Genomic DNA, 22,721 nt, shown 5'->3' with positions numbered 1-22,721 from the left:
GATAACGCCCCCGCCACACTGCAGGATAATGCCCCCACCACACTGCAGGATAACGCCCCCGACACACTGCAGGATAATACCCCCGCCACACTGCAGGATAACGCCCCCGCCACACTGCAGGATAACGCCCCCGACACACTGCAGGATAACGCCCCCAACACACTGCAGGATAACGCCCCCGCCACACTGCAGTATAATGCCCCCCGCCACACTTCAGGATAATGCCCCACCACACTGCAGGATAACGCCCCCAACACACTGCAGGATAACACCCCCGCCACACTGCAGGATAACGCCCCCGCTACACTGCAGGACAACGCCCCCGCCACACTGCAGGATAATGCCCCCGCCACACTGCAGGATAAGGCCCCCGCCACACTGCAGAATAACAGCCCCGCCACACTGCAGGATAATGCCCCCACCACACTGCAGGATAATGCCCCCATCACGCTTAAGGATAATGCCCCCGCCACACTGCAGGATAATGCCCCCGCCACACTGCAGGATAACGCCCCCGCCACACTGCAGGATAACGCCCCCAACACACTGCAGGATAATGCCCCGCCACACTGCAGGATAATGCCCCCGCCACACTGCAGGATAACGCCCCCGCCACACTGCAGGATAATGCCCCGCCGCACTGCAGGATAACGCCCCCGCCACACTGCAGGATAATGCCCCCGCCACACTGCAGGATAATGCCCCCACCATGCTTAAGGATAATGCCCCCGCCACACTGCAGTATAATGCCCCCCGCCACACTGCAGGATAATGCCCCTGCCACACTGCAGTATAACGCCCCCGCCACACTGCAGGATAACACCCCCGCCACACTGCAGGATAATGCCCCCGCCACACTGCAGGATAATGCCCCCGCCACACTGCAGGATAATGCCCCCGCCACACTGCAGTATAATGCCCCCCGCCACACTGCAGTATAATGCCCCCGCCACACTGCAGGACAATGCACCCGCCACACTGCAGGACAATGCCCCCACCACACTGTAGGATAATGCCCCGCCACACTGCAGGATAATGCCCCGCTACACTGCAGGATAATGCCCCCGCCACACTGCAGGATAATGCCCCTGCCACACTGCAGGATAATGCCCCCACCATGCTTAAGGATAATGCCCCCGCCACACTGCAGTATAATGCCCCCCGCCACACTGCAGGATAATGCCCCTGCCACACTGCAGTATAACGCCCCCGCCACACTGCAGGATAACGCCCCCGCCACACTGCAGGATAATGCCCCCGCCACACTGCAGGATAATGCCCCCGCCACACTGCAGGATAATGCCCCCGCCACACTGCAGTATAATGCCCCCCGCCACACTGCAGTATAATGCCCCCGCCACACTGCAGGACAATGCACCCGCCACACTGCAGGACAATGCCCCCACCACACTGTAGGATAATGCCCAGCCACACTGCAGGATAATGCCCCGCTACACTGCAGGATAATGCCCCCGCCACACTGCAGGATAATGCCCCTGCCACACTGCAGGATAATGCCCCCGCCATGCTTAAGGATAATGCCCCCGCCACACTGCAGTATAATGCCCCCCGCCACACTGCAGGATAATGCCCCTGCCACACTGCAGTATAACGCCCCCGCCACACTGCAGGATAACACCCCCGCCACACTGCAGGATAACACCCCCGCCACACTGCAGGATAACGCCCCCGCCACACTGCAGGATAACGCCCCTGCCACACTGCAGTATAACGCCCCCGCCACACTGCAGGATAACACCCCCGCCACACTGCAGGATAACACCCCCGCCACACTGCAGGATAACACCCCCGCCACACTGCAGGATAACGCCCCCGCCACACTGCAGGATAACGCCCCCGCCACACTGCAGGATAATGCCCCCGCCACACTGCAGTATAATGCCCCCCGCCACACTGCAGTATAATGCCCCCCGCCACACTGCAGTATAATGCCCCCACCACACTGCAGTATAATGCCCCCACCACACTGCAGTATAATGCCCCCACCACACTGCAGGATAATGCCCCCGCCACACTGCAGGACAATGCACCCGCCACACTGCAGGACAATGCCCCCACCACACTGTAGGATAATGCCCCCCGCCACACTGCAGGATAATGCCCCCCGCCACACTGCAGGATAATGCCCCCACCACCCTGCAGGATAATGCCCCCGCGACACTGCAGGACAATGCACCCGCCACACTGCAGGACAATGCCCCCGCCACACTGCAGGATAATGCCCCCGCCACACTGCAGGATAATGCCCCCGCCACACTGCAGGACAATTCCCCCGCCACACTGCAGGATAAAGCCCCCGCCACACTGCAGGATAACGCCCCCGCCACACTGAAGGATAACGCCCCCGCCACACTGCAGGATAACGCCCCCGCCACACTGCAGGATAACGCCCCCGCCACACTGCAGGATAACGCCCCCGCCACACTGCAGGATAACGCCCCGCCACACTGCAGTATAATGCCCCCCGCCACACTGCAGGATAACACCCCCGCCACACTGCAGAATAACAGCCCCGCCACACTGCAGGATAACGCCCCAACACACTGCAGGATAACGCCCCCGCCACACTGCAGGATAATGCCCCCGCCACACTGCAGGATAACGCCCCCGACACACTGCAGGATAACACCCCCGCCACACTGCAGGATAACGCCCCCGCCACACTGCAGGATAACGCCCCCGACACACTGCAGGATAATGCCCCCGCTCCACTGCAGGATAACGCCCCCGCCACACTGCAGGATAATGCCCCTCGCCACACTGCAGGATAATGCCCCCGCCACACTGCAGAATAATGCCCCACCACACTGCAGGATAACACCCCCGCTACACTGCAGGATAATGCCCCCGCCACACAGCAGGATAATGCCCCCGCCACACTGCAGGATAACACTCCCGCCACACTGCAGGATAATGCCCCCGCCACACTGCAGGATAATGCCCCCGCCACACTGCAGGATAACACCCCTGCCACACTGCAGAATAACAGCCCCGCCACACTGCAGGATAATGCCCCCGCCACACTGCAGGATAATGCCCCCGCCACACTGCAGGATAATGCCCCCGCCACACTGCAGGATAATGCCCCCGCCACACTGCAGGATAATGCCCCCGTCACACTGCAGGATAATGCCCCCGCCATGCTTAAGGATAAAGCCCCTGCCACGCTGCAGTATAATGCCCCCCGCCACACTGCAGGATAATGCCCCCGCCACACTGCAGGATAACGCCCCCGCCACACTGCAGGATAACGCCCCCGCCACACTGCAGGATAACGCCCCCGCCACACTGCAGGATAATGCCCCCGCCACACTGCAGGATAACGCCCCCGCCACACTGCAGGATAACGCCCCCGACACACTGCAGGATAACGCCCCCAACACACTGCAGGATAACGCCCCCGCCACACTGCAGTATAATGCCCCCCGCCACACTGCAGGATAATGCCCCCACCACACTGCAGGATAACGCCCCCGACACACTGCAGGATAACACCCCCGCCACACTGCAGGATAACGCCCCCGCTACACTGCAGGATAACGCCCCCACCACACTGCAGGACAACGCCCCCGCCACACTGCAGGATAATGCCCCCGCCACACTGCAGGATAACGCCCCCGCCACACTGCAGGATAACGCCCCGCCACACTGCAGTATAATGCCCCCCGCCACACTGCAGGATAACACCCCCGCCACACTGCAGAATAACAGCCCCGCCACACTGCAGGATAACGCCCCAACACACTGCAGGATAACGCCCCCGCCACACTGCAGGATAATGCCCCCACCACACTGCAGGATAACGCCCCCGACACACTGCAGGATAACACCCCCGCCACACTGAGGATAACGCCCCCGCCACACTGCAGGATAACGCCCCCGACACACTGCAGGATAACGCCCCCAACACACTGCAGGATAACGCCCCCGCCACACTGCAGTATAATGCCCCCCGCCACACTGCAGGATAATGCCCCCCGCCACACTGCAGGATAATGCCCCCACCACACTGCAGGATAACGCCCCCGACACACTGCAGGATAACACCCCCGCCACACTGCAGGATAACGCCCCCGCTACACTGCAGGATAACGCCCCCACCACACTGCAGGACAACGCCCCCGCCACACTGCAGGATAATGCCCCCCGCCACACTGCAGGATAATGCCCCCACCACACTGCAGGATAATGCCCCCACCACACTGCAGGATAATGCCCCCGCCACACTGCAGGATAATGCCCCCGCCACACTGCAGGATAACGCCCCCACAACACTGCAGGATAATGCCCCATCACGCTTAAGGATAATGCCCCTGCCACACTGCAGGATAATGCCCCGCCACACTGCAGGATAATGCCCCCGCCACACTGCAGGATAATGCCCCCGCCACACTGCAGGATAATGCCCCCGCCACACTGCAGGATAATGCCCCCGCCACACTGCAGGATAATGCCCCCGCCACACTGCAGGATAATGCCCCCGCCACACTGCAGGATAATGCCCCCGCCACACTGCAGGATAACGCCCCCGCCACACTGCAGGATAATGCCCCCACCACACTACAGACATTGTCCAGGAATGATGAAGAACATGACAAAGACTTCAAGAGGTCTCCAAATTCTCCAGATCTAAATCCGATCTTCTGTGGGATGTGCTAGAGAAACAAGTCCGAACCCTGGAGGCCGCACCTCACAACTGACAGGTCTTACAGGATCTGCTGCAAACGTCTTCTACCAGAGACCACAGGAACCTGCAGACGTCTTGCGGGGTCCAGACCTCGACGGGTCAGAGCTGTACAGGGGCACGAGGGCAAGCACACAATATTAGGCAAGGGGTTTAATTTCATGGCTCATCAGTATATATATATGTACTGTATGTAAGCTTTAACCGCTTTGCTCTGTGCTGTTTAAAAAAAAATTCCCCTATCCATTAATTACAAACATATAAATGGCCCAGTGTTGATGTTCTCTATCATATTGTATTAAAAATACGAGGGAATGTTTTGACAGCGATAATGTGAAATCTTCCCTCCTTTCTCAGTGCAGAGTCCATCATGAGGCTCCTCGAGGGCGGATACATTTTCCTCTGTCTGATGTTTAGGATTCGTGCTCAGGTAAGAGCTTTTCATGATTTCTGGGTTGGACTGTACTCAGTTTAGTGTTGTTCTGGAAGGCTGTAATTAGTAGCAGCTATAGGGCCACAGTTATAAAAGTGGGCTATGGTTGTGTGTCTAAAAATTTGGTAGAAATCTGGTAAAAATTATAAAATTTTTGGAAACATTTTGGCTAACTTACACATTTAGGAATCTGCAGAAAATCTTTCATCCCACTTGAGTGGCTTCATGTTGTTAAACAGTAAGAAAAGGAAAACTCCATGGGGTGTGAATACTTTTTGGACCTTGTACTTAATCTCTGCTGTTTTCTGGAGTTCTCCTCAGCCAGAACAACTAACTTTATAAATTGTCAAGATTTTACCATACAGCTCCCAATATCTGAGCTCCCGGACCGCTGTATGACATGAGGAAAGTTGGACGTTGGGATTCACTGAAGCTTCACTTTGTATATTTTTTGTATAATTAGGATTTATACATAATACAAAGAAAATATCTAGACCTTCCTCTAGGGTGAGTATTGAGTGGTATTAAGGAAGTTTTGGTGGGTTGCCTGTGGCACAATACAGGCTAAAGATTTCTCCTCAATGGCCTGATGCACAAATAATTTGGACCTCTAGTTGGGACCCGCTCATTGAGTTGCAGAATTAATAGAAGGTGTCTTGTTATAGCAAATGAACCAATTACATTTTACAGACATTGTTATGCCTCAGTAGACCCATCATAATGGGGGGCCATATCTGGTGCTGGTTCAAGGATGTATAAAGGAGGATTTCCTGAAGATAGTTGCCCCTACACCTTCTCATATCTTACAGGAGATGAGTAAAGTGGTCTTCATGCCATGTGGGACTCTGGGTTCTCGGGTCCAACAGGGCAAATCAGTTATTTGTAAATCCTCCTATAAGACATAGACCCCAGTGGAAAGTGAATGTGGTTGTGGGGCCCATTATTTTGGCCCACCAGAGGGTCCTACTGTACTTTGGTGGACAAGTCCAACCTGCCTTCAGGTCATGTCCCTTCTTCCTTGCTTGATAAGGTTGCGATGTCTCTAGAGAGGGGATCTTCTTCACAGGTCTACACTGACGTTTCATTCTCAAGCCGCCCTCATCATCGCCTTTAATGGTAACTATAAATTTCCGTATTTCTATCTTTACAGGAGGGCGTGTTTGACCTGGATATGTCCAGCAAAGCCTTCGATGACCAGTATGAAGGCTGCACTGATGAAATGGAGGAAGAAGTGAAAACCAAACTACTAAGTAAAGAAAAACTGAAGAATCCAACATTTGCTCTCACATGGGACAATGCAACAAGGAGATGGCATGAACTGAAACTTAGTGTACCTCGGGGGTTCAAGGACGAGTACGGAATAGCAATCATGGCCTACACCAATAACGACAGCACGGTCTATAAATCCTTCAACGCAGCGGTGAGAGATTACGAGTCATCATTCGGATACCATTCTCTGCATTTCTTCCTTACAAGAGGTGTGAGGCTTCTGAGGAGCAGCTGCTGGTGGGCACCATGGAAAGTCTACAGGGGAATGAACGGGGCATATTTTAAGAAGCCCACCATAGAGGATAAAATCCGACTCGGGCAATTTTCCTCCTCATCCACAAACAAGAAAAAGGCAGAGGAATTTGGGAAGGATCCGTTTTTCACCATCTCCAGTTGCTTTGGGGTTAATGTTAAAAGGTTTTCCTATAAACCAGATCAAGAGGAAATTCTAATACCTGTGGATGAAATGTTCCAGGTGACCAACTTTACCATGGAGGGAAATGGACAGAGAATTGACCTGAAGACAACTAAGAAAAGATGTCATTACTACAACTGTGAATATCTAAAGAGAGGTGAGAGATATAACTGCATATAAGCCCCAGTCATCCCCTAACCCCATATTACAGGTTACATAAAGAAAGAAGTGGAGTCACTGTGTACATACATTACATTACTTATCCTGTACTGATCCTGAGTTACATCCTGTATTATTCTCCAGAGCTGTGCTCACTATTCTGCTGATGGAGTCACTGTGTACATACATTACATATCCTGTACTGATCCTGAGTTATATCCTGTATTATACTCCAGAGCTGCACTCACTATTCTGCTGGTGGAGTCACTGTGTACATACATTACATTACTTATCCTGTACTGATCCTGAGTTACATCCTGTATTATACTCCAGAGCTGTACTCACTATTCTGCTGGTGGAGTCACTGTGTACATACATTACATTACTTATCCTGTACTGATCCTGAGTTACATCCTGTATCTCTTTATTTTATATAAATTTACAAAACATAAACTGAAAAACAAATACATAACTAATTCCATATAACCAAAAAGTCACAACCAAATTCTTATAAACAAATTTTCTTCTATACATTTCTGTATATGAGAAGAGAAAACGATACCAGACCCGGCCACATACACCCCACTCTTATATACTTACATCTACACTTCATCCGAAACTAAACAATAACTAGAATATATACAAACATCATATAAACGTAATCCAAAGTACTAACAGAAAATCCCCCGACCCGCGTCAACCAAGGGCCTAAAGAAACAACATAATAATGATAACAAATAAAATAATAATAATAACAAAAACAATCCAAAATATAATAATACTAATCCCAATTTTTTTTTTTTTTTTTTAAACACACTATACACATCCTGACTTTCCCTAACCTTACCCTTCTTACCTAAACTCCACCACCCCAGCCAGCATCTCGCCTCATGTCCTCTCACGTCCGCATAGTCCAGATGCTGGCCCCCACCACCACACCCAACACCCCAGCCCAGCCCCCCGCCCCATGTCCTCCCATGTCCGCATAGTCCGGGGCTGGGTCAGGCAAACCCCCCCCCCCCCACCCGACCCCCTCCCAACCTATCTATTAACCCACTTAAGTCTATCCCTATTCTAACAACATTTCTACAATATAATACAATACACATCACCAACTTGTCCAAATACCAAACCATATACAAAATACACCGTACCCGAAAGCACCAAGTTCGGTCGCTTGTAAACCTTTTTCCTGCCATTTCAATCCTAAACAAAACAAAAATCTTCCAGTGCTTACCTAGCCCATCACCAGATAGAGAGAAGGGAAAGCCCCCCCAGCTCCCCCCCAGAGGCCAAGGTACCACGTCCACCGCTGCACCCTCCCTATCGCTTGCCCTATCTCCTTACCCTATTACTAGCCCTTTCTTGACCCTATTGAAAGCTGACCCTATGCTGACCCTCACCTTTCCCTTATTCCGAGCCCTATCGCTATATTTTTTTTGGTGCCTCAGCGGAACGCAGACCCCCACCTCCAGTTGAGCACCGGTGACGACCCCCCCCTCCCTCATGAAGGCAGACACATTAAGGCACCCAAAAGGAAAAGCCCCTCCAAAGACGAGAGGCTTTGGATGCTCCCAATCTGCCAACCTCCAAAGAATGCACCTTCACCAGGTCACCCATGATATTGCTAACAACCTCATCCACTAGGAGGATTTTCTTCTGGGTAGAAACTAGACATCGTGCATTCCACATAAAGTGCCTGACCACTATACTGACTAGAAACAAGGTGCAATGGTCCCTACCACCGAGGTCTCCGAACACTCCATAGGCCCACCCAGCATAGGAGAGGCTGGTTAGGCCTGGCCAACCAATGGAGGCTCCCACCCTTTTGTATACCTCTGTATTGAAAGGGCAATGAAGCAGGAAATGCTCCATGCTTTCCAGCACTCCGCCGCACTCCTCCCGGGGGCAATCCCGATCATCAGAGCTTCTGCACTTTAGATTGCCCCTCACATACAGTCTCCCATGGAAGCAACGCCAAGCCAGATCCCAAAACTTCTGGGGAATCCTCGCTGAATTTAAAAGTTTTAATCCCACCCCGAGGTCACTACTTGGGCAGTCTTTGAGCGCCAGGGGCTTCTGGAAGTGGGTCATCAGGACCCTCCTGTCAAGAAATTTTCTCGACATGGTCCTGATCTCCCACACCTCCAGACCCCACCGGCGAACAATCTTCAGCGCCAGGGTGGCATAAGCCGGGAGATGTCCGTGAGGTGTACGCAGGTCTTTCACTTGCCCTCCTCTCTCCCATTCCTGGAAGAAAGGCCGAAACCACCCCCTGCAGGAGGATATCCACCAAGGAGCCCTCTCTTGCCAGAGGTTTGCCAGGTTGATCTTAACAAAGGTGTTCACTAGGAACACCACCGGGTTAACCATACCTAACCCGCCTAGTGTCCTTGGTAGGTAAGTAACCTCCCTCTTGATTAGGTTGAGCCTGTTCCCCCATAACAGCTGGAAGAACAGGCTATAGACCCGAGTCCAGAGAGGTTCTGGCAAGATGCACACACTGCCCAGGTAAAGCAACATGGGCACCAGGTAGGCCTTGGCCAAGTGAACCCTTTCCCTCAGGGTTAAGGACCAACCCTTCCATTGGTCGACCTTCTGGGCAACTAGATTCAGCCTATCCTCCCAGTTCTTCTTGGGGTAATCACCCGGGCCAAATTCGACTCCTAAGATCTTAGCAGACCCCTGAGGCTCTGGAAGGGTGTCCGGGAGATCAAAACCAGGATCTCCTCCTCCCAGCCAGAGACTTTTGCACTTATCCCGGTTGATCTTGGACCCAGATGCCAATGAGTAACGCTCCACTTCCGACATCACCCACTCTGCCTCCCCTCTCGAGGAGACAAAAATGGAGACGTCGTCTGCGTACGCAACCACCCTCTGAGTGGCCTCCGGCCCCTCCAGGCCGGCCCCGACTCCCGCCAATGGCCCACAATCGATCCTTTTAAGAAAAGGATCAATTGCGAACGCATATAGCAAAGGGCTCAAGGGACAACCCTGGTGGACACCAGACCCAACCTCAAAGGGGGTTCCAACCCAACCGTTCACCAGCGCAAAAGTCTCAGCCCCAGTGTATAAGGTCTGTAGCCAATTGACAAACCCCCCCGGTAGGCCGTACCTCAGAAGGACCGACCAGAGGTACTCGTGGTCCACCCGGTCAAAAGCCTTGGCCTGGTCCAAGGACAGGATGTACCCCTCCCACCGACCAGAATTTCCCTGCTCCACTGCCTATCTGACACTGAGGACAGCACTAAATGTGCTGCGGCCTGGAACAGAGCAATGCTGGACCGGCGAAAGGAGCCGGGATGCAAACTTCACCAGCCGATTAAACAGCACCTTTGCGAGAACCTTTCTGTCCGTATTGAGCAGCGCTATGGGACGCCAATTCTCAATACGGGTCGAGTCTTTACCCTTCGATAAAACGATCAAGGCCGACCTCCTCATTGACATTGGCAAAGTACCCGAGGAAAGGCACTCATTAAACACCTCAGTCAAGAGGGGAACTAGGGTTCCTTTAAAAGTCTTATAAAACTCGGATGTTAAGCCATCCGGCCCTGGCGATTTTTTGAGGGCAAGCCCATCAATCGCCAATCCAACTTCCTCTTCCTTGATCGAGTCTATCAAAACACCGAGAGAGGGGTCTACCCCTGGCTCAGGGATGGTTTCAGCCAGGAAAGCCGACATCTCGTCTCGGTTTGGATCTTGCTTCCCCAAGAGGTGCGAGTAGAAGGATCTGACGACCTCCAAGATCCCTGATTTGGATCTCTTCAGAGATCCTGTACTATCAATCAGTCCTGTCACAACCTTACGACTCACTGACATCTTACAGTTCCTGTAGGGGTCGGGCGAGCGGTACTTCCCGAAATCCCTCTCAAGAACTAAAGATGTGTGCCTATCATACTGACACCTCCTGAGCAAAGCTTTCACCATGGAGATCTCCTCCCCACTACCCCCGGTTGAGACCAGATGTTCGAGTTTCCCCCTCAGTTCCTGATATAGGCGGTACCTACTCATGGACCTGAGGCTTGAGAGCCTGCGGAAAAATCCTGCCACCCGGACTTTAAACAACTCCCACCACTCAGACTTAGTACCACTGAGATCCAACAAAGGTACCTGGCTCTGAAGAAAATCCTCAAAGGCCTGTCTTATCTCCGCTTCTTCCAAGAGAGTAGAATTCAGCCTCCATATACCTCTTCCCATCTGGAGGGACTCTGCAATGTTCAAAGAGAAAATAATCATACAGTGATCGGAGAACTCCACCTCAACAACGGACACTGGTGAAGAGATGGCTTCCTCCTTCAAGAAAAACCTGTCTATCCTAGACCTACAACTACCTCTACGATAGGTGAAGCCCGAGTGGCCTGGGGTATGCCTGATGTGGATATCCACCAGGCGAGCATCGCTAACTATATTTTTTAATGCTACACTATCATAGGTCAATTTTTTATCTCCGGAACCTCCTCTATCTCGGGGCCTCACGACAGTATTGAAGTCCCCTCCAAAGATAACTTGTCGACCTGAAAAAAGGAAAGGCTTAATCCTCATGAAGAGACTTTTACGGTCCCATTTGCTCTGGGGTCCGTATATATTGATTAGTCTTAATTCCTGTTCCCTCATGAGGACATCTAAGATCAAGCACCTCCCCATTTCTAACTCAATCATCCGTCGGCATGTTACCGGTGCGGTGAAAAGGACCGAAACTCCGCTATAGGTCTCAGCCGCAAGAGACCAGTAGGAGGGCCCGCGTCGCCACTCCCTCCTAGATTTAACGACGTCTGCCAAAAGTGACAGCCTGGTCTCCTGCAAAAACAAAATGTCGGCTTCAACTCGGCCAAGAAAATCAAAGGCTGCAAATCTCGCCCTATCTGACTTAATGCTGGCAACGTTAATTGATGCCAGCGTCAACGGAGTGGGTGCCGCCATCATGGATGTTTGAGTTAGACGGCTTTCTTCTTCCCACCCCCTCCTCTATCTGATGAGGACCCCCCTTCTTTGCCTCGCTTCTTGCAAACTGAGGAGTCCATACTCACCACCCTATTCCCATCTTCATCCCCAAGTTCCGGGTCAACCTCCCCCTCTGGGGGCAACGGCCCCTGCAGCAGGGGAGGCTCAACGACTCTAGGGTGCCCTACCATGCCCTCCCTCTTAGTATGAGAGGCTGGAATGTCCACGAGAGCATGGTATCGATCAGTAGAGCGCACCAGGGGGGTACGGGATTTACCTTCCTGGGCCAGGGCGGGGCCAGATGTATTTGGCCCTTGGGTTTTGCCCGGTGTCCCTTTTGCTGTAGGCTGAGTCCTCTCTTCCTCTCCCACACTTTCATAGTGGGAGGACTGAGAGTCCTCAGCCCTCTGCTCCCTTTGGATCCTCCTCATCTCCCCGTTCAATTCGGCCTCCCCAGAGGCATCAGCTTCAGGGGGGGCATCCAGATCCAAATCAGAGGTCGTCCCAGTTTCCTGGAGCGCCCTCCAAATCCTCTCCTTCCTTCGCTTCTCCGCCCTTCTCTGGCGAGAAGGGGGACCCTTCTTTGCATTCTTCCCTTGCCCCTGTGCCCCATCGTCCCTGCCCGCACCCTCACCCACGGAGGCCTCCCTCCTTTCATCCTCCGCAGGTTTGGAACAGGCATTGACAACAGAGCGAGGACACCGACTGAACGGGTGACCTAAGTCACCACACAGGTTGCAGCGAATACGGTCACACGATGCGGCTAGATGACCAATCCCCCCACAATGAGCACACTTCTGCACCTTGCAGCCTGCACTCAAATGTGAGGGGTCGCCACACCGGTGACACAACTTCGGCTGCCCCTGGTAGAAGACAAGGATCCGATCTCTTCCCAGGAAAGCAGACGATGGTATGTGGGACACCGTCTGTCCCAGACGCTTTAGTTTAACCATGAACGTCCAGGCCCCTGACCAGATGCCAAACTCATCCATGTTCTTCCGTGGCATCTCTACTACCTCTCCGTACCTTCCCAACCAGGTCATGATATCAATACAAGAGAGTGACTCGTTACGGGTAAGAACGGTCACTCTCTTGGGACCACTTTGGCGAGAAATTGCTTGTGCAGCAAAGTCTCGCCAGCCAGGCTCGTCCTTCATCAGCTCGTAGTTCCCCCAGAAGACCTCAAGGCCCCCTAGGTGAACAAAGCTGATGTCAAACTCGACCGAGCCATGAGGATGTATCAAGGCAAAGATGTCACTCGCCTTGAAGCCCATCCCCAGCAGCAGCTCCACCACCCTCTTTCTGGGAGGGCACGCATCATTGCCACGCCACCGGAGACGGACCACATTCCTCCTGGCTACAGCCTGCCCGGCTGTTGGGAGCGACCACTGATCTCCTCGTTGCTCTCGGAAGGCATTTAGACCATATCTGTCTATCCAGAAAGACAGGTCCTTCTGCACTCCCCCTATGGTTAGGGTTTGCTTTCCCTCTCTTAAAGCGTCCAAGAGACGTTGTTGCAAGTTACCGTCCCCGGACCTTGAGGATGAAGATGGGTGGGCCCGCTGTCCCCCAGCTGCCACACCAGCATAAGACCTGCCGGATGTCACAGCAAGAGGAGCGCCAGGCCCATTGCCCCTGGTTGATACCCCATCCCCACCACCCACCACCTCACCACCTACAGACACAGCACTCAACACCCCATTACCAGCAGACACTCCAGCATCTTCATTTACAGACACCTGCATACCCCCAGCAGTTCCCACATCCACAGCCGCAACTTTTTTATTTAACCCACCAGGTCCCCCTGCAGTCATCCTTCTGGCCAGGCCTGGTCCTATGTTATGTATTTTTTCTGTGCATTTTGTGTGGGTAGACACTGCTTCAGTCTCCGCATCATCAGGCACCTTTGCAGGGACGCCACCAGATGTTATAAGTGGTGTCCCCGCTGTGCCCTCCGCCTCATTAACCTCCATCTTTTCTATGTGCGGAACATTTTTGGGAAAGGGGCCACCGCCGCCCCCGACACCAGCAGCCCCCTTCTCGCCTACACCACTTTTCAGTGATGCGGACGAAGGAGCCACTGACGTCACTGGAGCCGCCTCCGGCGCCGGACCACTCCCCCCTCCCACAGAGGAGTGGCCAACAGAGCCGGAGCCCCCTCTGTGACCGCCCTTGTCCGGAACGTCTGACGGCTTGACACCGACAGACTTCCGGCTTTCAGACACCACATCCGGTTTCTGGTTTACCCGTTCTCCAGACCGCTGACTCGCATCAGAGACCAGTTTCCCGGGCTCGCCATTAACCGGACACGGGGACACACCCCCTGGCGTCACCAGGCCACCAGTACCGCCCCCTTTGCAGGGGTTGGCGTCCGGCGCCATTTTGACCACCACGTGTTCTAATGCCGGACCCGTAACACTCTCCCCGCATTCCCGCTCCAGCCCCACTGCAGAGGCTTGAGCTGGGGGTCTTGCGGGACCTGCGCCCTGATCCTGACTTGCATCTGGCTCAGAGCACAGGAAGGATCTTGCTGTGTACACCATTTTAAATGAACCTTCAGTAGATTTTTTTTCCTTTGTCTTTTTTTTCTTCTTAAATTTTTTTTTCTTTTGCTTTTCCTCCTCTGCGGGTAACTCTGCACCGAAACAAAATCCCTGGAAGGATACCGGCGACTCCACATTACGGATCTGAGTGAGTAATCCTGGAGGCCGCTCACTGTCAGTATCAAAACTCTCCTGATTTCTCCCAGCTGTGAGTCCACCCTCCTCCTCCTCACTGCTCCTGGGTGCCTCAGAATCTGAGCCTTCTCTGGACTTTGCATTCTCATGCTCCATTTTCTCCCCCACAATTTCCTTTGCTGTGTCTGGGGCTCTGCTGTCTTCCTCCACACATTCTATTTTTATAGGTTCTGCCATCTCGGCAAACCTCTCTTCATTTTTTAATTTTTCACCAAACACCCCTCCGCCTGCCAAAATCTCCTCACGTCTCTCTTCCACTTCTTTTATTTCCTCCAACAAGGATTTCACATTTAAAAGGTATCGGGACCTCTTACCTCCTGAGGCTTTTGCAGCTCTTCCTCTGGCGACCGCCAAGTCCGCACGGAGCCGTTGCAGCGACTTCCTGAGGTCCCGATACTCCTCCAACCGCATAGCCAGACGGGAGCTGAAGTTCTCCACCGTCTCTCCGGTCCTCAGCTGTCCCCATTCCTCCACACGACCGTCTCCCATATTTCCGGACGGTGCTGGTCCTTCTCCAGACGACAACACCTCGATCACCCTGCCGGACCGCGTCTCCATACCCTTATCCAGGGTTCCAACCTCAGGGGGAGCCAGGACAGCCTTGCCCCGAGATGATCTCCTCACCCCCGCGACTGTTTGCATATTCCCAGCCAGCTGGGATGACCCTCTACCCCCCGCTGGCATGCTCCGGGAGGTAGAGGTCTGAGGCTCCATCCTAGGATGGAACCCCCCTCAGGGTACTTTCCAAGCCCAGGCAGATGGTATGAGGCCTGGGCAGATAGGATAAGGAAAGTCCCTGGATCCAAGGCCTGCACGGTAGTCTCAGCAGCTCTCTTCACACGTCCTACTCCACCCACTCCAGAGCTGCACTGACTATTCTGCTGGTGGAGTCACTGTGTACATACATTACATTACTTATCCTGTACTGATCCTGAGTTACATCCTGTATTATACTCCAGAGCTGCACTCACTATTCTGCTGGTGGAGTCACTGTGTACATACATTACATTACCTTATCCTGTACTGATCCGGAGTTACATCCTGTATTATACTCCAGAGCTGCACTCACTATTCTGCTGGTGGAGTCAATGTGTACATACATTACATTACTTATCCTGTACTGATCCTGAGTTATATCCTGTATTATACTCCAGAGCTGCACTCACTATTCTGCTGGTGGAGTCACTGTGTACATACATTACATTACTTCTCCTGTACTGATGCTGAGTTATATCCTGTATTATACTCCAGAGCTGCACTCACTATTCTGCTGGTGGAGTCACTATGTACATACATTACATTACTTATCCTGTACTGATCCTGAGTTACATCCTGTATTATACTCCAGAGCTGCACTCACTATTCTGCTGGTGGAGTCACTGTGTACATACATTACTTATCCTGTACTGATCCTGAGTTATATCCTGTATCTCTTTATTTTATAGAAAAGTACAAAACATAAACTGAAAAACAAATACATAACTAATTCCATATAACCAAAAAGTCACAACCCAATTCTTATAAACAAATTTTCTTCTATACATCTCTGTATATGAGAAGAGAAAACTATACCAGCCCCGGCCACATACACCCCACTCTTATATACTTACATCTACACTTCATCCGAAGCTAAACAATAACTAGAATATATACAAACATCATATAAACGTAATCAAAAGTACTAACAGAAAATCCCCCGACCCGCGTCACCCAAGGGCCTAAAGAAACAACATAATAATGATGATAATAATCAAACAACATAATAATAGCAAATAAAATAATAATAATAATAATAACAAATAAAATAATAATAATAATAACAAAAACAATCCAAAATATAATAATACTAATCCACATTTTTTTTTTTATCTTTTTTTTTTGTAACATTTTTTTTTTTTAATCACACTATACACATCCTGACTTTCCCTAACCTTACCCTTCTTACCTAAACTCCACCACCCCAGCCAGCATCACGCCTCATGTCCTCTCACGTCCGCATAGTCCAGATGCTGGCCCCCACCACCACACCCAACACCCCAGCCCAGCCCCCCGCCCCATGTCCTCCCATGTCCGCATAGTCCAGATGCTGGGTCAGGCAAACCCCCCCCCCCACCCCCGACCCCCTCCCAACCTATCTATTAACCCCCTTAAGTCTATCCCTATTCTAACAACATTTCTACAATATAATACAATACACATCACCAACTTGTCCAAATACCAAACCATATACAAAACACACCGTACCCGAAAGCACCAAGTTCGGTCGCTTGTAAACCTTTTTCCTGCCATTTCAATCCTAAACAAAACAAAAATCTTCCTGTGCTTACCTAGCCCATCACCAGAGAGAGAGAAGGGAAAGCCCCCCCCCCAGCACCCGCCCAGAGGCCAAGGTACCACGTCCACCGCTGCACCCTCCCTATCGCTTGCCCTATCTCCTTATCCTATTTACTAGCCCTTTTCTTGACCCTATTGAAAGCTGACCCTATGCTGACCCTCACCTTTCCCTTATTCCGAGCCCTATCGCTATATTTTTTTTGGTGCCTCAGCGGAACGCAGACCCCCACCTCCAGTTGAGCACCGGTGACGACCCCCCCCTCCCTCATGAAGGCAGACACATTAAGGCACCCAAAAGGAAAAGCCCCTCCAAAGACGAGAGGCTTTGGATGCTCCCAATCTGCCAACCTCCAAAGAATGCACCTTCACCAGGTCACCCATGATATTGCTAACAACCTCATCCACTAGGAGGATTTTCTTCTGGGTAGAAACTAGACATCGTGCATTCCACATAAAGTGCCTGACCACTATACTGACTAGAAACAAGGTGCAATGGTCCCTACCACCGAGGTCTCCGAACACTCCATAGGCCCACCCAGCATAGGAGAGGCTGGTTAGGCCTGGCCAACCAATGGAGGCTCCCACCCTTTTGTATACCTCTGTATTGAAAGGGCAATGAAGCAGGAAATGCTCCATGCTTTCCAGCACTCCGCCACACTCCTCCCGGGGGCAATCCCGATCATCAGAGCTTCTGCACTTTAGATTGCCCCTCTCATACAGTCTCCCATGGAAGCAACGCCAAGCCAGATCCCAAAACTTCTGGGGAATCCTCGCTGAATTTAAAAGTTTTAATCCCACCCCGAGGTCACTACTTGGGCAGTCTTTGAGCGCCAGGGGCTTCTGGAAGTGGGTCATCAGGACCCTCCTGTCAAGAAATTTTCTCGACATAGTCCTGATCTCCCACACCTCCAGACCCCACCGGCGAACAATCTTCAGCGCCAGGGTGGCATAAGCCGGGAGATGTCCGTGAGGTGTACGCAGGTCTTTTACTTGCCCTCCTCTCTCCCATTCCTGGAAGAAAGGCCGAAACCACCCCCTGCAGGAGGATATCCACCAAGGCGCCCTCTCTTGCCAGAGGTTTGCCATGTTGATCTTAACAAAGGTGTTCACTAGGAACACCACCGGGTTAACCATACCTAACCCGCCTAGTGTCCTTGGTAGGTAAGTAACCTCCCTCTTGATTAGGTTGAGCCTGTTCCCACATAACAGCTGGAAGAACAGGCTATAGACCCGAGTCCAGAGAGGTTCTGGCAAGATGCACACACTGCCCAGGTAAAGCAACATGGGCACCAGGTAGGCCTTGGCCAAGTGAACTCTTTCCCTCAGGGTTAAGGACCAACCCTTCCATTGGTCGACCTTCTGGGCAACTAGATTCAGCCTATCCTCCCAGTTCTTCTTGGGGTAATCACCCGGGCCAAATTCGACTCCTAAGATCTTAGCAGACCCCTGAGGCTCTGGAAGGGTGTCCGGGAGATCAAAACCAGGATCTCCTCCTCCCAACCAGAGACTTTTGCACTTATGCCGGTTGATCTTGGACCCAGATGCCAATGAGTAACGCTCCACTTCCGACATCACCCACTCTGCCTCCCCTCTCGAGGAGACAAAAATGGAGACGTCGTCTGTGTACGCAACCACCCTCTGAGTGGCCTCCGGCCCCTCCAGGCCGGCCCCGACTCCCGCCAATGGCCCACGATCGATCCTATTAAGAAAAGGATCGATTGCGAACGCATATAGCAAAGGGCTCAAGGTACAACCCTGGCGGACACCAGACCCAACCTCAAAGGGGGTTCCAACCCAACCGTTCACCAGCGCAAAAGTCTCAGCCCCAGTGTATAAGGTCTGTAGCCAATTGACAAACCCCCCCGGTAGGCCATACCTCAGAAGGACCGACCAGAGGACTCGTGGTCCACCCGGTCAAAAGCCTTGGCCTGGTCCAAGGACAGGATGTACCCCTCCCACCGACCAGAATTTCCCTGCTCCACTGCCTCTCTGACACTAAGGACAGCACTAAATGTGCTGCGGCCTGGAACAGAGCAATGCTGGACCGGCGAAAGGAGCCGGGATGCAAACTTCACCAGCCGATTAAACAGCACCTTTGCGAGAACCTTTCTGTCTGTATTGAGAAGCGCTATGGGACGCCAATTCTGAATACGGGTCGAGTCCTTACCCTTTGCCAGTGCCAATAAGGAGGTCGGCCTTGATCATTTTATCAAAGAACCCGAGGAAAGGCACTCATTAAACACCTCAGTCAAGAGGGGAACTAGGGTTTTATAGAACTCGGATGTTAAGCCATCCGGCCCTGGCGATTTTTTGAGGGCAAGCCCATCAATCGCCAGTCCCACTTCCTCCTCGTTGATCGAATCCATCGAAACACCAAGAGAGGGGTCTACCCCTGGCTCAGGGATGGTTTCAGCCAGGAAAGCCGACATCTCGTCTCGGTTTTGATCCTGCTTCCCCAAGAGGTGCGAGTAGAAGGATCTGACGACCTCCAAGATCCCTGATTTGGATCTCTTCAGAGATCCTGTACTATCAATCAGTCCTGTCACAACCTTACGACTCACTGACATCTTGTAACCGACCTGGTGCACATCCCTGGACTGTGGAGTTGTGTGACATGACCAGGGCCGAAGAGCCTTACATAGTATTGTACTCTAATGTATGCGCGTCCTTAGGATGCGGATTCAATTGACACCTTTGGCGAGGCAAGGGAACCATCAGTTACCTTCCTCCCCATTCGCCAATCTTCTTGTGATGCAGGCAGCGCAATAATGTAATTTATGCCACCTCCGTTGTTCCACTGTAACAGGCCTGGTCAGAAGAGACCAAACTTGCATTGCTAGAGGAGAGGACGGCGCAGGAATGGGGACAGGATGGTGCTTGTTTAAGAGTGCAGCACTACCTACAGGGGCACTATCTATGGGGGCAGTGTGGGGCACTATCCACAGGAGCACTGTGGCATTATCTACGGGGGCAGTGTTGACACTAACTACAGGGGGCATTGGCACTATATATAGGGGCTTTGTGTGGCACTATCTATATGGGACACTGTGGCACTATCTGCAGGGGCAGTGGGGGGCACTAGCTACAGGGGGCACTGAGCGTGGCACTCTCTAAGCTGGTGATTCCGCTACCAGTAGTGGTCAGCACATATCGCCTAGCTTGTAATATAAAGGGCTTGGCTGGTGGATAAGTGCAGACCAATACTCGTATCATAAAATGCAGAGGGTAGCGGGTGCTTGGCAAAACTGGTTTGAAAAGTCAGCATTTGTAAACCCCCCTTTAATATTCCTGCGTTTGCCCCCGTCAGTGATATTAGTTTGTGAACCCCCGGACGCATGTTCTGTGTCTCATCTCTATAATTTGCTGTTGCAGGTGGCCGGTCCAGCTCCTGTATCCAGAGCGGAGGTGAGTCTACAACTTTCTGCTTTATTCATTGATATATTTACGTATTAAACCTTCTGTTTCGGGACTGCTGCTTTCTAGGGCACTATAGTCGCCATTGTGCACACAACAGAGGAGGGGGAGGGGAATATTTCATTCAGTGCACTAGGAAAGCTGGATGACTTGGGCAGCGGCTGTAACTGAGTCCTTTGTCACACAGGAGGGTTATACTGAAGGAGCGCTTCCATTTAGAGGGTGGCCGGCTACAGTCAGATCTTGTATTAATGTCATTAAATCTTTAATCTCAGGGATGAGGATCCTGTCGTCACCAGCAGTGATGTCACTTCTCCTGAGCATCGTCGCATCATATTCCCTATAGGGAACCCCCCAAAAATCACAGACGGTCGTCCTGCCAGAATCAAAGCTGAAGGGGAAGGAACCAGACAAGGAAAAACGACAACCCCTGCTCGATAATAACATTGTCCACGATCCCAGACACATTGAGGAGACTCCTCTAAGAACCGGAGCTCTTAGTAACCGCTCATTGTAGCGCTCATTAACCTCTTCTTCCACCAAAAGACAATGGTCGGTCATTGTGGAGTTAACCCTTGACCGATTCCACCCAGGAGTGCCCCCAGAACCTGCAGATGCCCCTGTTTTTGTATAAATTAGCATAAACTCCACCCCTTATGCAATCAGGTCTCTTGGATTGTCTCAAACTCAGAGCCTGAGGCGGTGATAACTAGGGATTCGGATGACAACCTTCCGATTTCCGTCAGTCGTGTTATTCAAAATCACCATCCAAATCGATATCTCTGTACAGTATCCGGTTGAATATGTGGCGGCATTGATGTATTTGGTGATTTGGATCTATGCAAGAAATTCATGACTCATCGCAGTCCACATGAATAGCCCCACATGACTGCCCCAATGTAGCGTAGACTAGATGTAGATATTGATGCGGATGGTGATTTAGAGCCACACATGGTTTTAATGACACCACTGATGACATCATCAGAATCTCACCGTAACGCCTTCCTGCTGGGAAGTCACTTTATAGGGCGGCTCGTTGCCTTTCTTATTTTGGTGGCACGGGCTCCAGTTGAGCATTTATGTTTTTTCTGCTTTTCTTATATCTTTTGTATCTTATGTACGCTTCGTGTATAAGAATAGCGCTGCTGCCTCCTGTCTCCGGCAGCGGAATCACCGTCGAGTTTCCTTGTGACGGTCACTGGTCTGGGCTCCTAGAGGGAGATTGATAGTTGGGGATCCAGCAGCGCAGATGTCAGGGGGCGAGGAGGCCGCGGCTGTGACTACAGACGTGAGCGATCAATGATGTAGATCTATAATCCGGTGCGTGTCTCCAATATGGCCGCTCTTATACAGAAAATACCGGATGGGTGTCTCCAATATGGCCGCCCTCAGGCGCAACAGGACACAGCATCCCACTTATATCAAGCTGCTCAGCATTATAAACATTGGGGGCAACAATAGCGCAGAACAGGTCAACCCCAAAACCAAAATAATAATCCAACATTTCTGTCTGGACTCAACTTCGCCGAGTTTCAGTCCATCAAAACCATGAGGCGTCGAAGACTCTCAGAACATCAGTGTTATAACAAGATGGAAAAAAAATATTCCTTTTATAAGTTGTCAAAACTTTGAATTATAAAACTCCTGCGAGAAGAACTTGTCTGTGGCCCCATGATAACACCTCCAGTCTGTGCTCTGGCAGCTCAATGTTATCAGAGGGCCAGAATCAAACAAATGAGACAATGACAGAAGAGCAGAAGAGATGTCATTCACTGCTATTAGCCCCAGTGTTCCTATAATATCACTGAGCTGTTACGGCCCTGCGACAGGAAGTGTTGTCATGGGTGCAGGGTAGAGAAATGTGTCTCCTGGGAGGCTGTGACTTTTGTCTGTGATAACTCTGCACCGGCCTGTACTGTACAAGTTGTGGAATTTTCTTGCCGGCCGCACGTCGCCATCTCTCCGTATTTTTACTGTTTGTATTTTTTGACCATATTTCCTACTACAGGAATTAAAATGTTAAACTGAAATAAAATAAAAAACATTTCTCAGATAAAGTCTCCACAATAAATAATTGATATGACTGTGCCGAGCAGCGGAAAACGTGGGAGATGATGGGGCTGAGAATCCGGATCCAGACGCCGCTTATCTCCCACAATTGTGCCCCTTATCTGCACTGGGACTTCGATTTGTTGGGATCTTTTTGATTACAGGACAAATATTTCATTGACGACATTGATGTTTCTCACGCTTGAAATCCGTTTTTATCTCATTTTACTAACGAGCCGCGTACTGAAGCGGATACCGATGCTG

The 22,721-nt window shown here is 51.6% G+C and overlaps 1 protein-coding gene across 2 annotated transcripts in view; it reads left to right on the top strand.

Moving 5' to 3' along the window:
- LOC142740353 (ecto-ADP-ribosyltransferase 5-like) overlaps positions 1–22,465 on the top strand; it is a 38,780-nt gene extending 16,315 nt beyond the window's left edge. The window contains exons 2-5 of one of the 2 annotated variants that reach the window (XM_075849905.1): positions 5,068–5,135; positions 6,289–6,979; positions 20,367–20,399; positions 20,684–22,465. In XM_075849905.1, coding sequence (XP_075706020.1) covers positions 5,076–5,135; positions 6,289–6,979; positions 20,367–20,399; positions 20,684–20,754 — 855 coding nt within the window. In that variant the 5' untranslated portion in view covers positions 5,068–5,075 and the 3' untranslated portion in view covers positions 20,755–22,465. Of the gene's footprint in view, positions 1–5,062; positions 5,136–6,288; positions 6,980–20,366; positions 20,400–20,683 lie in introns of both variants that reach the window. The other variant, XM_075849904.1, reaches the window with a different exon arrangement.
- Positions 22,466–22,721: the final 256 nt, after the last annotated feature.

The sequence above is a fragment of the Rhinoderma darwinii genome, chromosome 2 (assembly GCF_050947455.1).
Source record: "Rhinoderma darwinii isolate aRhiDar2 chromosome 2, aRhiDar2.hap1, whole genome shotgun sequence".
NCBI lineage: Eukaryota > Metazoa > Chordata > Amphibia > Anura > Rhinodermatidae > Rhinoderma > Rhinoderma darwinii.
Note: the sequence above shows the minus strand (reverse complement) of the source record. Positions and strands in the feature narration are given on the sequence as shown.